We start from the raw sequence: 17,458 nt of genomic DNA on the forward strand, positions 1-17,458 counted from the left end.
TGTTAGGGTTAGGCAACAAAATCAGGTGGTTAGATTTAGGATAAAAACATCATGGTTTGACTCTATATTCATACGGGAAGTGAACAGAGGCCTCCCAGGTAAAAGTCCAGGGTTTGTTGGACCCATCCACCACCCCTCCCACTGACCCTATGGGGAATTTCCAGTTCTTTATCATTACCGGCAGCATTTCAAACTGACCCTGTCCTGTGGGGTATCATACTGCTGCAACAGGTGCCATCCAGCTGACCGGTTATGTTGGGGTGAACACATCTAGTGCGTGTACTGATTGCGTCTCCTTTTTACTTAGGTGATCGCACTCACACTTCAAAATCTCCACACAGACTTATATTAGCAGGTTTGGTTAGGGTTGTGTCCGCCTGGCTGCCTGGTGGTTGCTGCTTGCTCATTTTAACTTGGAATATTAAAGGTCAATTCCACTAATTTTAAACATCAGCTTACTGGTGATGGTTAGTCAGCCTGTGAAACAGCTGTCCAAGCGGAAGCTTTGTCAACTCTGAGAAAATAAGACAACAGAAGGTCTGCATTACAAACTGGAGGTGGGGAGTTTTGAAAGATGTGGGTGTTATAGGAGGATCCAAGGAAAGGCTCTTACGACATGGCCAATGGGTCTGTGTTTTTAGAGCTTGATCCCTACTGAGGACTAAAAGTCAGGATATCCCTGCTTCTGCAGATCTGCAATGTGTATTTTGTGAATCGAACTTCAGCTATACATCATCACTGTTCTCCTTTAATTCTGAAAACCCATCATTTATGATTTTAAGTCAAAATTGCAGACTGTCTGCTCTGTGTTGTGGGGAAGGTGGACACAAACGCAGGAGAAAACAGGAGCTCAAAAAACTTACAAACAGCAAGTGAACATCACACAACCAAATCAAGGATCCATAGTAAATAAAGTGATGAAGCAGAAGGACAGGCAGGGAGCTGATTGGGAAAAAGTCTGAGGCTAACGCAGGGCAGGTGTGTCGCTGGGTAAATGAGGGAAAGGTACTATTTGGAGGAGAAAGAACAGGTGAGTGAAACTAATCAGACTAAAGCAGGAAAACAGGAAATAAAAGGAGACATGACGCATAAGGAGTGAATCTACAAAATAAAACAGAAAACAGCTTAAACATGACTGAACATGAAACAGGGAAGAATTCAAATAGAAAACTGAACAAACAAAATCCTGGAGATAAGACTACAAAAAAACAGAATCATGACAGTCAGTCAAAATTATGACCCAGTATCTCATAAATTACATTTTAAAAGTCATTATGAGACACTTAGAAAGTCAGAATTTAATTTGGATTAACCATGAGTATCATTCTTAAACAACCCCTCCCGCCCACCCTTTGTGTTCTGGCATGAGCCCACATGGAAAATTAGATTACAGAGAAACCCACATCACTTCCTCTGTGTCAGCGTGAGTCCCTCTTACTGAAACTCAACACATCGCAGATGTTCAGATTATATCCACCCCCTCAGTTTAAAAGTTTAAAACTTGAGAGGAGGAGTTTCCCTCCAGAACTTCATCACCTCATCCAATACAGCTGGACGAGCCTACGATATGTTTCCTTTCGGTTACCAGCACAGAAGCACGGTCACTGATCCTCAGCTCCTTTATCAGGTCCAGCCAGCTGCTTCCAGCTCCAGCAGCAGCTCCAGCAGCAGCTCCATCACTCCCTCTGCAGACGGACTGATAGAACTGACTGACAGGGAGGGGCAGCTGAGGTCAAACTGGTTTTATTTGTTCATTTTTTACGGCTTTAACAACAACAAATAAAATCTGGATACATGGTTTTGTTGGTTTGCAGCTGGTTATGTTATCATTTGATCATGGAGTAATAATTTAGTTCTTAATCTATCAAAAGCACAAAGTGTAGTGTTTGGATCAACTTTTAGACTTAAACCTAAACCACAGTTAAACCTGTCGATACAGGGAGCGCCTGTGGAACAGGTAGAGGAAACCAAACCTTAGGTACATAACCTTCGGTCGGCCACTGGTGAAGAACAAGATGATGATTTTTCTGCTCTGTTTTATCATATTTTATCATCTAAAAACCCCAAACATCTTTTACCATCAATTTTTTTTATAGTAGTAATGACCACAAAATTAATACCAGGCATGCCGCAAGAGGTTGTTTTTCACTTCCTGTTTTAAAAAACAAATGCCATTTCTGACAATTTTGTGGTTAATCTATTGGTTTTGTTTGTTAGTTTTCATTTTGTTTATGATAGCCTAATAATAATTATTATTATAGAAATAATACAAAGAATTATTATTAATAATGAAAATGACAATTATTATTATCATTTTATTTTTATATATTTATTTTCTGACATTTTTGTGGTTAATCTGTGGTTTTGTTTGTTTGTTTTCATTTCGTTATTTGGTTGTTTTTGATTATTGTTTTGTAGTTTTCCTCTTCTCTTGTTGTATTATGTTTCTTTTTGCCTTGGACTTTTAATCATATATATATTTGTTTTACTGTATGATGTAATGTTTGCTTGTGTGGACCCCAGGAAGAGTAGTTGCCACCTTGGTAGTGACTAATGGGGATCCAAATAAATGAATAAATAAATTAGAAATAAAATCCATGCCAATATGTTGTGATGGTGATGTTGTGTTGTTTACAAAGTGTGGAATCAAATATATTAAATAAAATACTTTTGTGTTTATTATTATATGTAATTTTTCTAGTAATGTCCGATAATTTTAATGATCACAAATGTGTTCACCTTGTGTGAAGGAGCTAGGTAACATCCAGGTGTAAATTCTGCTGCTAAGGATGGTAAAAAGTTGAAAAATTTTAACTTTGAGTGGCAAATAGTCTCTGCCGGCCTCATCTAATTTTACCATCCTGCCGTCTTTCACTAAAATGATATTTGGTTTGCCATCTGCTGTCAGTCAAACTCTTCAGTTATATGTATGGACACATCCTGTTAGTGAAATGACTGATTGTGTCTTTCAGAATAAATTGAGTCTTCATGACCTGAGAACAACACAAGATAAAATTCATATAAACACAGTATTTTTCAGTATTTGTATCAACATAATGAGTTTTATTTGACAGTTTCATCATTCAGAAGTCAGTGAGTGTGTTGTTAAATGTTACTCATATAAATAAAAGGCCTTTATCCTAAATTCAATTCCTTTATTTCTCTCTAAAGTTGTGACTCATTATGTTGCTCCTCCTCCCAGGATGCACTGCAGGAAGCACCCTGAGAGGAGAGAGGGGCATGCTGGGATGCATCTGACTGCTGAGGGCAGAAGTCATCAGTTTGATCCTGACCGACAGGAGAAGGAGGAGAAGTGGCTGGAGTGCAGGAAATAATCATTGATTCGCAAGACATGATTAAGTTTCACCAAAATAAAGAAAGATATTACAGAAATAAGAATTATTCTAATCATAACAGTGAAAATCCTGTGAGGTAAATGCATACAAAAGTTAAAATAAATAAATAAATAAAAAAAAATCTAAAAACAGTATTTATTTATGTAAATAGAAATGTGAGTTTTGATCCACACACTCATTTTCTCACCTGCAGGAGGAACTGTGACAGAGATCCATTTCCACAGTTTGTTCTGAAGGACATTCACTGCTGCAGGAGAGAAACACACCTACATCAAGTTTCAGGCAGTTACTTTAAACATTAATAATTCAGACTTTCACAGTTTTGTCAGAGCTCCAAGTACAAAGGTTCAGTTTCAGTAACAGCTGTAGTTCATCTCAGCGCCAGCAGGTGAAGCTGCTGCTGACTGAACCGATGCTTCAGGGACTAGAGAATGAGGAAAATGACTTAAAACTCAGGAGGAACAGAAAATGTACCGTAATACTCAGGGTGCTCTCAGTGTCATCTAGAGCAACTTTACTAATTAATTGTCTGTGGAGCAGCTCCAGACCTTACACCCTGTGACATCACACATTTAAGTTGTAGTACTCTTAATGTTTGCTAATATTTATGGACTGTCCTGAGAGGGTTTGGTTTAACACACCTTTCCTGGGAAGAGAAGATGCTGAAGCCTCTGGGTCTGGGTTCTCTGGGTCAGAATCTGATCTATGTTCTCCCCCTGGTTCCTCCACAGGTTCTGCCATGGGTTCTTCTCCAAGTTCCTCTTCTGATACTGGCCCAGGTTCCACCTGGAGAAAGACTCGTTCCAGCAGTTGATCCAGCAGCTGTAGGGCGTGGTCTGGTTTGGTTCTGATGGTCAGGATGCGAGCTGGTTGTCCTGCTGAGATTTGCAGCTCAGCGAAGTTCCTGAGGAATCAGAAACAACAGAGACGGTTCAAAAGTCTGAACCAGAACATCAAAGAACACCAGAACCTGATGTTGTTTTAGGGCAATCGCAAACCTGCACGACATTACACATGAGCTCAGAGGTTGCCGACTGTACACGACTCATTTGGAACAGGCCGAACAGGAACATCACTCAAATTAAATATCCACAGAATTCAAATGTGAGTATTGAAAAAATAACTTTGAATTAATGTTGAAGAATCTTTTTTAAGACTTTTGGCTTTATGGGACAGGTCAAGCATGAAAGGGGGAGATGATGCGCAGCAAGGCCCACACTATCCACTGAGTGACTGGACACCCCGCGACGACTCTTTTCAAGCAGATTTCAGTGGCTGATGTGTGTATGAGGCAGCTGTGGGTTCTTACCTGCTTCTGTTGTGTCTGAGGATCCAGCAGAGAATCAGTAGAACCATCAGAACCAGCAGCAGAACCACCAGGGATACAATGAAGAGTTCAGAGGTCATCGTCACACTGATGTCTGCACCACAGGGGGCGGCGATGGGTTCTGCTCCTCAACACTACACACTGGGGAAAAAGGTACATTAAAGCTCCTCTGCACACAAAGTACTGTATTTTTCGCCTGAAATTGTTGCACATTTCAAATTAAATACAACCTCAAATTGTGTCAAGCATGTTTACACACTGACTCAGAAACATTCGTCTGTCATTGAAGTGTTAGGAACAGGTTAGGTTAGGAACAGGCATCTGAACGAACTGAGGTGACATTTGCAGGTAAATTTATATGCTCCTGCTTAATGCTGCATCTGACCAGCTAATTAGTTAGCTAGCTAACTAGCTTGATAGGTGACATTGGCAGTGCACCCTTTACTGGTGAGCATTTGTTTGATCACTCGTTCAGCAAGCTGAGGAGAAGGACACAACGTGTGGTCATGTTTTTAATTTAGCTAGATAACAAGGAGACTTTAGCAGGAATGCTAACGTGGGTTTTTGTTAAAAGTTTGTGGCTCTTGTGTTGTGTATAACTGGTAATATACAGAAACAGCTAAATTTGACAATATACCTGCTCCTGACCAAAGGCGAGATTTATGCTCAGTCTAACCAAGAAGACAGTTCAAGCCTGGACTGTGGCTTAACTGTGAGGTTGGACTTAAAACGCCAAGTTAGGCCCAGCTTAGCTTCAAGAAAAGCCCTGTAGGTGCCCCTGGAGCCTTTGACTGTATCATGAAGTCTTCCTAAGAAAATGAAGTTTTAAACTTTAACTTCCAAGACACTGTAGATAAGACCTCCTCAAAATGCTCAGGGAAAACTGTGTATCTGAGCTTCTATGAAACCAGAACAACTGAGAAACTGCATCTGGTGATGAAGATCATGTGATATAAAAAGAAACTACTACAAGGACCTTGAGGTGAGAAGAGTATCTTCTCAAAAGATTAACACTGTTCTTGACACAAAAATGCTATTTCCAGGAATTTTTTTTTTTTTTTTTGATCACTCGAATCATCTTTTTAAAGACTTTTCAAACCCCATAACCCCATGACATTTCCTTTAATGCCACCCTCAGGACAAACTGATAAATCATAAGGATGTTGAGTTTTGTTTATATTGTGGCTGTAACAAACACTGCAACCTCTGCAGGACACTAGCATGACTTCACACTAGTATTCTGGTGTAACATAAAGGCAGAGGTATGTGTGCTACTAACAGTCATTATAAAAAATTGTTCTTTATACATATTGATTTGTGTGTTTAACTTACCGGCCTCTTCTGTTGGGATCCTGCAGTTTGTAGGGAATCAGTTTGCTGTTAGACATGACCAGAGAGGTTAAACCATCTGCCACTATGAGCAAGTTGAAAGAAAACATTTTGTTTGTTTTGAATTTCATGAACCAATCAGAGGCGAATATAAACTGCACTGAGCTGATCATTGTTTAAACTAATGGAATATTCTGTCTCTGTTTCAGACAGAAAGCCTTTCTGTTCTGACATCATCAAGAAGAAAACTTTTTTTTTTGTCCTTGTAATAAAAGTAATTAAAAAAAAACAAAAAACAAAAGAGAATAAGAAGAAAACTTTAAAGAGAGACTTCACAGAGTAAATCCAAACCTTTAACTTAACTATACAGTCACTTCTTCTGCTATCAGCTGATTCTGGTCCTAGTAGTGTAGATTTAAAGGGGCACTTGACCCTGAAATCAAAAGTACATATTTTCCTCTTACCTATTTATCAGTCTAGATTGTTGTAGTGTAAGTAGTTGAGTGTTGGAGATATCAGCCGTCCTCATCCATTGTGGTGCTTTATATGTGAACAACAGAAATAAAATAGAAATTGGGCGTCCAACAAAAGTTTCGCCTGAAACAGTGCGCTGCACCCCATCTTATTGCGTCACTCACGGGCAGTTAGGACAGTCTACTTGAAAATAAAGCAATCTGTCTGATTTAGTTGCTGATGGATTCTTGTGTCATATCCAGTTAGGACATGGCGTAATGGAACTAGATGGCGCTCTGAACTTGTGGCGCTCAACCACAACGTCTCTTTACAGAAATCATGACCCAGATATTCAAGATATTGTTGTGAGCAGTTTGATGTAGGAACTATTTTCTTTCTACCAATCTACACCCACCAACCCGCAGAAGGAAGTGTGCATCTACTCATGGATGAGAAGCTAGCACAGTCAGAGTTTTATCACAGCACCATCCAGTGGCCATTAGAGGAACTGCAGCTGAACACACCTCGGCGCTGGCTTCAAGGCTGCAGTCGAATAGTATTTTTTGCTTTGGGAGGTTTCTGACTCAGTCAAACAACCCGAGTAGCAGTCATGATAAGAGCTGTTCGAATTCTCTACATGCTAAGAAAAGGTGCTTCAATTCTTCCTTTCTTATCTCTGTGAGCAAAGGATACACTGGACTGGTCCTACGCAGGACTGTTTTCTTAATCCCACTCCTGCAGTGTGTGTGTGTTTAACTTGGTTACCTCAGTAACTGGTTCCATCCTAACCTACACAAAAAATGAGAATGTTTACCGTACTTTGTGTCATGTTTTAAGGTAAATAACTCTTAAAAATAGCTACTGTTACTTCTTTTATTATCTTTCATCAAGTGGGCATGTGGGCAAGAGACCACCAATTAATTTGCCTTCTGGTTAGGCCTTACACTAACTTAAATGGGGATACAGTTATTTTATTGTGCGGCTCCTGTAAACTTTTCTGTAAATTCAGATACTCTTATCAGCTTTTTTGCAGCGTGTGACGCTCAAAGCAATTTATCCACCATTTTAAAGTTGCAAAGGAGTATGCTACAGCGTGTCTTTGAAGGCAGCACAAGTTTGCATTATTGGTTTGATTGGCCAGTGAGCCCACACGCTCTCATGCACACCCAGGCTGACAGGTACACAGTGAGGGCCAACAAAGAGACTTTTGACGCACTGATCAGAAGTAGATCTCCGTCATTGTTTTCCAGTGAATAATGAGAACACTGCAGCAGACCAGCGTCAATAACATCGTCTATCACGATTGACATAAACAGGAAACAGGAAGCAGATGATTGGTCAGCATGTTTTAATCAGATTAAAGTACATCAGGAAGTCACTGGAGGTTTTTACAAAATAAAATGTACAAGAGAAGAATCTTTAGAAAAATCTTTGTCTCATATATTTTTATATAAAAGCACCATCTGACGCAGTGGTCAGCGTTATATTAATCTGTGTCATAAATGAAAACTTAAACACAAAAGCACCCTGATAGAGAATTATTATTATTATTAGGCACCATGTTGATATAAATAAAGTTTTTTCATTATATAAGTAAAAAATATGTTTTAAGGATGATAAAAATGTTGCAGATAAATACAACGATCAAGTATATACACAGTGTGTGTTTGAGTGTACGTATGTTCAGACAGCATTGTTGTTGTTGTTATTGATTTCCATCCTGCTGATCAGTTCGGTCACCAGCTGCTGCACGGTTTGAGAGCGCAGCCGACCGACCTCCAGGACGCCTTCATGGTTCACGCTGTCCGTGTCCTCGTAACTCTTCACCACCTGACACAGATCAATCAGTCAAATAAACAATCAAATAAACAATACATAAATCAGTCAATCAATGAATTAATAAGTCTAAGCAGCGAGTCTATGAACCAGTCAATTAAATCAGTATATCAGTTACTTAATCAACTTAATCAGTATGCTGATTTATCAAGCAATTAATTGATTCATTTGTCAGTCAATCATTCAGCTCAGTTGACCCCTGAAGATTCAGTTTATCTTATTAGTCCAGTTGATTTGTCAGTTTGTGTGCTGCAGCTTCATTGTCAGTCACAGTCCATCAATACACTGATTCATTGATCAGTGTATTTACCTTGTTGGTGATCAGAGAGAGGCCAAAGACTCTCAGACCGCAGTGAGTCGCCACGACGACCTCAGGAGCCGTACTCATACCTGTAGACACACAACACCTGGAGTTACTCAGACAGGCCACAACAGTGAGCGTCTGGGGACTGAGGACACTAATTGCTGAAATTTTGAAAGTGAAATTCTTGCTTTATTCTTGCTCGATATACGACTTAAGTTGCTCAACAGACCGGTGTCTCCGTTGTCATATTTTGCGCTTCATAATGCTCCACATATTTTCATTGCGAGACTGCAGGTGTGCCAGCCTAGTACCCGCACTCTTTAATCTGAAGCCACACTGTTGTAACATGCAGTATGTGTCTAGTTGTCTTGCTGGAATAACAAAGGACATCCATGAAAAGACGTCTGGATAGCAGCATATGTTGCTCCAAAACCTTTATGTACTTTTCAGCATTAATGGTGCCTTTAGAGATGTGCAAGTTACCCATGATGCCATGGGCGTGTACACACCCCCACACACCCATGTTGTAATATCATTTATACAGTCGTGTCGGTTTTTAATACAGAGCAGCTCGAGGGGTCAAAGGTTACGGGCATTCAGTGTTGGTTTTTAGCCTTGTTCCTTGCATGCAGGATGCGCTGAATCTTGAATAGTAAGTGGTGAAATTTCTTGCAACTGTTTGCCCACACAGTTTTACTTACATGCTTGTGAACAGCTGAGCCTTTCAAGGATGCCCCTTACCCATTAAGTTAACCAGTTAACCTGTTTCCCTTAGGAATGTTCCACACAGGTGTTTTTTGAACATTCAACAACCTTCTAAGTCTTTTGTTGCCCCTGTCCTAGTCTGAGTGGGTGGAAGTTCGCTGCAAAGATCAGCCTCTCATTGGGCAGAACGAGCCACCCGCTGAAGTCCTGCCCTACCACCTCCAGTTGTGTAGCAGTTTTCAACACGTCCTTTACTAACTTTTGCAGTGTTTGATCTTGCGGGGATGTAACCATTTTTCTGCCATGGTTCGCATCCTGTAGCCGATATTTTTGTGGGCGTGTTACACCAAAGACAGTGGATACACCACCAAAACCTGTTTCCCCCCGGCAATATTTTGCAAGCGCACCGTTGCTGTGGCACCGCCAAGAACGATTGTGATTGGTTGAAAGAAATACAAGCAGCCGGGGCGTTTGTTTCTCCAATCTTAAAGTGAGAGTCGGCCCAGCCAGACCTTTCTTTTCTTGAGAAAGGTCTGGTGAGCAAGACTACCCCTGTCCCAACGTTTTTGGAGCATTGTGTGAAGTTATTGTGTCTTTGGACAGTATTCAACTGAATATAGGTCAAAAAGGATTTACAAATCATTGCATTCTTCTTTTATTTACGCTTTACAGAGCGCCCCGACTTTTTTAGAATTGAGGTTATAAATACTTTTGGTACTTTAAGTATATTTGCTATGCTAATGCTAATACTTGTGTACTTTTATAGAGGATTAGGTTCATGTTTTTGTCCAATAAAGACATAAAAGTAGCAGAGGACTATTATTATTTGACGAACTGCTAGAACATGACTCAGAGATGCAACATTGCCTAAACTATGAATGGTCAAAGCAGGAAGTAACATGACATTTCCACCATAAACTGGGCAGAAATGACACAAATTGTTGCTTTAAAATTTACCAGCATGCAGGAAATCAAGTGTTTGGGTCCCAAAAGTTCTTGGGTGAAGGTGAGGGTTAGGATTAGGGTTAATTTGGATGAGTCTTACCAACGGCGTCCACCCCAAGTCGATGCAGCAGTCGGGCCTCAGCGATAGTTTCAAAGTTTGGCCCCCCCACCATGGCGTACACGCCCTCCTGCATGAGGCTGGCCACGCCCAGCTGCTTGGCGATCTCCATTGCTAAGCAACGCAGGCCCTTGTCATAGCAACCTGACATGGCCGGGAAACGAGGCCCGAACCTGTAAAGCAAAGCAACAAACTTCAATACTTTGTAACTATGACAACTGAGTTAACACAAGCAACTATATGATCACAATGAACAGCAACAGTGTGAAAACAGAGAACAGTTCATACAGAGAAAATTGATTTAAAAACAAACAATAACAATTCAACAAATAAATAAATCAGTGTGTTACTTGTCGTCGTTGGGTCCGCTCAGCGGGTTCAGACCGACCAATCCAGGGAAGTTGACGTGGTCTTTGATGATCATGATGTCACCAGGCTGGAGACCGTCGGCCAATGAGCCGGCAGCGTTCGTCACGATCAGAGTCTCCACCCCCAACAGCTTGAACACTCGCACTGGAAATGTTGTCTAATGAACAGACAGACAGAGAGACAGACAGACAGATAGGTTCCACGTCATAACCCCGGTAATTATGTGTCTCTAAAACATGAGAAGTTTCTTGTTAAGGATCGTTGCCATGGAAACGGTGGTTGTACATGATGCAGGATGTCTGACAATTTGTTTTCTTATCTACAATTTTGTTCTCCATACTGAGACTCTCAGGCAGTGTTAACAATATAATAAATTGTGTCAGTAGTTTTGTTGGGATGGAGTGTGTGTGTGTGTGTGTGTGTGTGTGTGTGTGTGTGTGAGAAATATAGAGGGAAACAATAGCAGCATTGAACAGTCTGCTAAAAGGCTGCATGTGACCGAACTCATGCATGACCTGAGTTGGGTTCACACACACACACACACACACACACACACACACACACACACACACACACACAAAGGTCATCTTACAGGTTCAGTCTCGTGCTGCTGATTACAAAAAGTATTTTGTGTCTTATACTAAAGGGTTGCGTGACGGAGGTGCTCTAATCAGCTCACATCTGTGTGTGTGTGTGTGTGTTTCCCGTGTGTGGAATGTATTTGTGTTTATTTCTCTTCTTGTATTTATTTTGTGTAACGTAGTGTAAACTGAGTGACGACACTGAAATGTTGCGGTCATGTGCAGTCTTACTATCTGGGAAAATGTGATACTGTTTTATAACTTTAACATCTGATCCCAGAGCCCAGATGACCCCAGCCTTTGGGGAAACACTGAACACTGATGTGCTTGTGTGCGAAGAAAAAGGATCATCCAAACTGAAGAAGAAGAGGTAGAGATAATCTGACTTTTGGTCCACAGAATGTGTCACCCTCCACAAATACTGCATCCTATAATGCCACTCATTCTTTCATTAGACCCTCACTGCCTCCAAAACATCTCAGTATGAAGCTACAGCCAGCAGACCCTTAGCTTAGCTTAGCTTAGCTTAGCTTAGCTTAGCATAAAGACTGGGAGCAGGGAGAAACAGCTGCTGTTCAAACTGCACAAAAAACAGAGTGTGAAAACTTTCTTGTCCAGTTCCAGTCATGTCAGTCTTTGCTGGTTGCCTGACAAAGAATAGTTTGGCACATAACCTGCATAAAGTGTGACGGCAGGGTGTTAATCACTGAGCTTTAGAGATGCTGATGGATGGAATTTGCAGCCTGTTCCCATTCCCAAGTTTTCATATACCAACACTTTGTCATACCGATGCCGAAGGCACACTTTAGCATGTTTATGAGATGCGTTGGATTTCAGCTGACTCCAATTTAAACCCATCCTTGGCAATATTTGACTCTGAGAGCAACTGATGTGGTATAAAGGCCAAGACACTCTGCATAGGTTGGGCAGGATGGGAGATGGATGAGTCAAACAATCACAGACCTCCAGTGTGAAACAAAAAGCAACATTTTTTTGACATAGTATGATGTAACTTACATCACATTATGTACTTGTGTTAATCCAAACCAAGTAGTTTTGTTACCTAAACCTAACCGTGACCATGTGACAGTGTTAACCATGTGTTGTAACATGTTTTATCCAGGAGACAGCTGTGTGTTCAGACACTAAAGGATGCCACGTGCGTCAGTATGAAAAGCTGAGGGGGTGTGACAAAGCATCTGTATGGGGCGACCTATGAATGAGAACAGGTTGGAGGATGACCCCAAACCCTCCATTTTATGTGTGCCCCTCAGTGTTGAAATGAAACCAACACAAACAATATTAATTAATATTAGGGTAAAGGTTAGACGTGATCTAAGAGTGTGTGTGTGTACCTTGCAGAGTGAGTGTCCTTCATACATGTGGAAGCGACCCTGCATGCACACACAAGTCTTCCCCTTCAGCTCCCCGAACACCAGCCGACCTGCATGACCCTGCACTGCAACACAAACCATAATCACGCTGATTAACCCGAAAAGAAAAGTAAATCTACATTTCGGTGTGGCTATGCCAGCAGTTTTCGAGGCTAAACACCTCCTGAGAGTTATTATTCAGCCACGCTGACCTGTAACGCTGAGCAGACATTGTGAGGATTTAGCCAGATTTCAAACTCATATTGGTCGCCCTTGATTGATTTTATAATCAGAAATGATCAATTTTCTTCCAGATTAGCTGCTGTTTGATGTTCAGTCTGGCTTTTATTGATTGGATGGATTTCTCCACGTAAAAAATTTGGGTTGGCTGTCTTTAAGCAGTGCTGCGATTGGCAGTGTGCCCAGAGTTAGAGACTGAAGTCACAGTTTGTGAATTCAACACAGATGAATAATTGAAAAGTTAACATTGATTTACTTTGTCATACATTTTGTCTGTCCAGCAGAAAACAGCAGGCTTTCACAGTAAATTTGGACACTGTAGATCCTTAGCATGAATTTAACAGCTGTACAGGAAGTGTTAAAAGCCTCGTATCTTATATATGAAAACACTGACAATAAACTAATGAATAAATTAAACTTTAAAATATGACACTTAACTTACAGACAGATGTTAATGTATATTTGTGTTTAACACTTAATCTAAGTGTAAAATATATGTGAATAAATATGTGGTGAACGGCTCCATACAGTCAGGTTGTCAGTCAATGATAAAGTTACATCATCATCATTATTATTATTAATACCTGTGCTCTGTGGGAAGCCCGGTATGTCTGAATAAGCGAAGGAGTCCTGACACTTGAGGGTGTCAGCGAGCATGCCCAGTCCAGACCCGCAGATGATCGCCACCTGGGGGCGGTGCTTCGTATGAGACATCAGCCAATCAGCTGTCTTCTGATATTCGTCATGACTGCAGAGAGGAAGGAATTATTATTAAGAATTATTATTAAGTGAATTATTATTAAGAATGAATTCACAACTACTGTGAAGTTCGTAGATATTGTAAATACAACTGTTTTACTATCAGAGTTAGTATCAGAGTCGGGAGGACTTAATGCCTCTGCCACTGGAATGCAACTAATCAGCAAACACATTAATGTTAAAGAAACAGTGAAATAAAAAAATACATTTTCAAAGCTCTATCCAGTGTCCCTGTCCCTGTCTTGCTATATATGGATAAAACCCCTCGCTAAATCAAGTAAATCATTTTGACTCATCTTAAATTCGGGGCAGTAAAACAGCGTACAATTGAAAACAAACAACCACTGTTTCATGGTTACATCATCCAGACGACTCCTGAGTTTCTGCGTTTGGCAAACATTAATGAGGTCATTGAAAAAAAAACATTTTAAATGGAAATTTAGAGCCATAAAAAAAACAACTTCTGGAGACAGCTGTTCATCACAACTACCTGTCAAAGCTAAATCAGGACATGTAGCTGTGCAGTATGTAAACTGGAACTTTACAACAACCTTTACATTTAGTTTGATTTAGATAGATTTAGATACTGTGTAAAGTGTGAGTTTGTTTACTGTGTTGTTGGACTCCTTGATGCTGTCATGTCACAAAATGTTGTCAATAAAATAGGATAGAATAAGATAATATGGAACCTCGCAATCACAAAGACACTGATATTATTTTACCTTTCATTTTGAAATTGTTTACTTTCTAATTAGATGATTGATACAACCCTCATATCTGTCTGTTAAATATGAAGCTTCAGCCAGCAGCCCGTTAGCTTATCTTATTTTAGTACAAAGACTGGATACAACTCGCCTGGCTCTGTCCAAAGGCAACAACATACACCAACCACCACACCTAAAGTTCGTCCATTAACACTCTCTCAATAAATACAAAGTATGAAGTGTTAATAAATCAATCTGCCAGATTAGAGAGGATTATATGCCTGACTATTTCTCAGCTGGGACCAGTAACTTCCTGGAGTCTCCACTGGTTGCTTGGCAACAGCTCAGAGTCTCAAAGAGCAGGAGCTATGTTGCTTAAATCAGTTTACTTTTAATTTGAGGGGTCAGTTTTGATACTATAGCACCTTGCTTTGTCAACAGCTGCAAGGATGAAGTGTTCTGATTTGCTTCAGCTTTTGATGAGCTTGTTTCCATGGCAATGACACCCAAGGCTCATGGGTATTGCAGTATTTAGAAACATGTCATGTCAAAATGATGTGAACAAGTTTCTCAAAAACAAAGTTTAAATAACGGAAACTGGGGGTCAGAACATAAACCTACAGACTACTGTGTTTCTATGTTAAGTAACAATGACTATATAATTTAAATAAACTATAGAAACTATAGAAAGTAATTTTTTTGTATGGATTCAGTACTTATAAAATACTTCCTGGTTCCCACTGGTGTGTAAATGTAGGTGCAGAGGCAGAAAACAAGACTAAGGGGAACAAGGGAGAAACAGTTTGGCATTTTAAGAACAAAGGAGGTCATTTAAATATTTCTGTGAATACTGGGACTTTACTGAAGCCTTTTTTTCTTTTTGGTAGAATATTGTAACTATCCTCAATACTGAAATCCAGAATTTATAATTTAGTTCCACCTTCCTCTAAAGTGCCCAGTTGTTACCCCATAGTCTTGTTTTTCTGATTCAGAAAGAAAAATATATACTATGATTATATTAGACTTTCCTCTAATGTTTTTAGATTTTTTTCTTGTGAATTACATGTACCTTGTCACCTTTTCAGTCTTCTAAAAGTTATCCAAATCAAAAAATAATAAATACAATAAAATAAAATTAAAAAGTTGAACTGGTCACAGTAGAAGCATAAAATGATGAGGGGTCACAAGCCAAACACTTCAGTAAAATCAGGTCTAGTATATTAAGAAGAAGAAAACAGTTATTTGTTACCTGATTTGCTCTTTGCTGTGCATGATGGACGGACGACAGACGATGATGATGATGAATCTAAAGCAGACTGATGTGAGTGTGTTACTATAAGCAGCCTCTGTCACTAAATGAGTGTGTGTTTGTGTGTATAAGTGTGTGTGATGGAGGAACAGTCAGAGTGCAGCCAGCTGATGCTGATCGGTCTACATATTCACCAGTCACATGCTCCTGATTGGTCAACAACTCGTCCATTCATCAGCAGCAGCCAATGGAGCCACAGTGTTGTAGAAGTGTGTGTGTGTGTGTGTGTGTGTGTGTGTGTGAGAGAGAGAGAGAGACTCCTTTCTGAGCAGGATCCTGGGATTTTTTTTTTTTTTTGTGTTATCTAAGTGGAGGTTTTGCGTCACTCCTCCACTGACAGTAACGTGATTTTACTTTAGTTCAGTTACTGACTCTGATCCTGAGGCTCAACACACACACACACACACACACGCACACACACACACACACACACACACACACACACACACACACACACACACACACACACAATTTTAAACCCAAAGTTTAACTGTGTTTGTGGCAAGGGTGTAGGTTTCATTTCAACACTGAGGGTCACACACATTTAATGGAGGGTTTGGGGGTCATCTTCCAGAGTCATCATCACACACTTAATTTCCTGCATTCTTCCCATCTATTTCTGCATTCATTTATGGTGCTAATAACCTTAATTTAATTGCACATGCTCTAAATATTTGGCGTGATGTATCCCCTACATAACCCCCAAAATCTACACCTATGATCACTTCTACCAACAGTTAATATCACACTGGGGTTATACCTTATTAAACAGCAACAGCCAGCAGACCCTTAGCTTAGCTTAGCTTAGTTTAGCACAAAGACTGGAAGCAGGGAGATACAGCTAGCCTGACTCTGTCAACAGTGACTAACACTGATCGCCCCCTCTAAAGCTCATAATTAATTTGTCACGTCATTTGTTTGATAAAAACTGAAGTGAAACAACAATTAGTCATTTTATGAGGCATTATATTTGGTTTATTTTGTAAATAAATCTAACCTACACACTACACCTTTAGGGGCCATGTCTACCGAAGCGTTTTTTCCTGAGACCACTGCATTTTTTGAATTCTTTGCGATGGCAGCACAGTGCATTTACGCGGTGCTACAAATGTCAGCTGAGTGTCCATTCTGCACTGAGCACTGCTTGTTTGGCTTTTTTTCTGAGCAATGAGGGTTGAAAAATGCTCAACTTTAAATAAATGCTCAATGTCACTTTTTACCTAGTTACCCAAAAAGATGGAGGAGGGATGAATACCACAAAGACCAACGGTCATATCTCAAATGTACGAGCGCTGATCAACAACAATCGGCACTCTGTCCTCTCAATCTGTGTGCCGCAACCTTCATCCAGAGCAAGTACTCTACCTTGCGCCAACATCTTTACCTCTGTGGATAGTCTGTATCATAGTAATCAGACACAACCAAAGCATCTCAGGTGAAAAAATGCTACGCCACCAAAGTGCTCTTAAGCACCTCACGTTTTTAGCTGGGAAAAAATGCTTTGGTGAACACGCGGCAAATGTAGTAGAGTACAATATTTAGCCCTGAATTGTAGAGGAATAGAAGTATGAGGTTATATAAAATAGAAACACTTCAATATAGTTTAATTAGTACTGAAGTATAGTAAATGTACCTTATTACATTCCACCACTAAAAAGGGGTCAAGTATCTACAGCTGCCTCTTATGTCAGGAAGTTAACAAATCAAAGCTGACTCATAGTTTAAGCCAGAATGAACCCGCAGCTTCAAA

At 40.1% G+C, this 17,458-nt stretch overlaps 1 protein-coding gene across 1 annotated transcript; it reads right to left on the reverse strand.

Annotated features, from left to right (window-relative positions):
* Positions 1–7,804: 7,804 nt before the first annotated feature.
* On the reverse strand, positions 7,805–15,814 carry pnp4a (purine nucleoside phosphorylase 4a). Its single transcript, XM_049572348.1, has 7 exons — positions 15,649–15,814; positions 13,521–13,684; positions 12,679–12,782; positions 10,724–10,899; positions 10,356–10,546; positions 8,612–8,691; positions 7,805–8,295 (listed from the first exon to the last, which is right to left on the reverse strand). Exons 1-7 carry the CDS (start codon positions 15,669–15,671, stop codon positions 8,149–8,151), a joined length of 885 nt encoding a protein of 294 aa, XP_049428305.1. The 5' UTR covers positions 15,672–15,814; the 3' UTR covers positions 7,805–8,148.
* Positions 15,815–17,458: the final 1,644 nt, after the last annotated feature.

This window comes from Epinephelus fuscoguttatus, linkage group LG1 (assembly GCF_011397635.1).
Source record: "Epinephelus fuscoguttatus linkage group LG1, E.fuscoguttatus.final_Chr_v1".
Lineage (NCBI taxonomy): Eukaryota > Metazoa > Chordata > Actinopteri > Perciformes > Serranidae > Epinephelus > Epinephelus fuscoguttatus.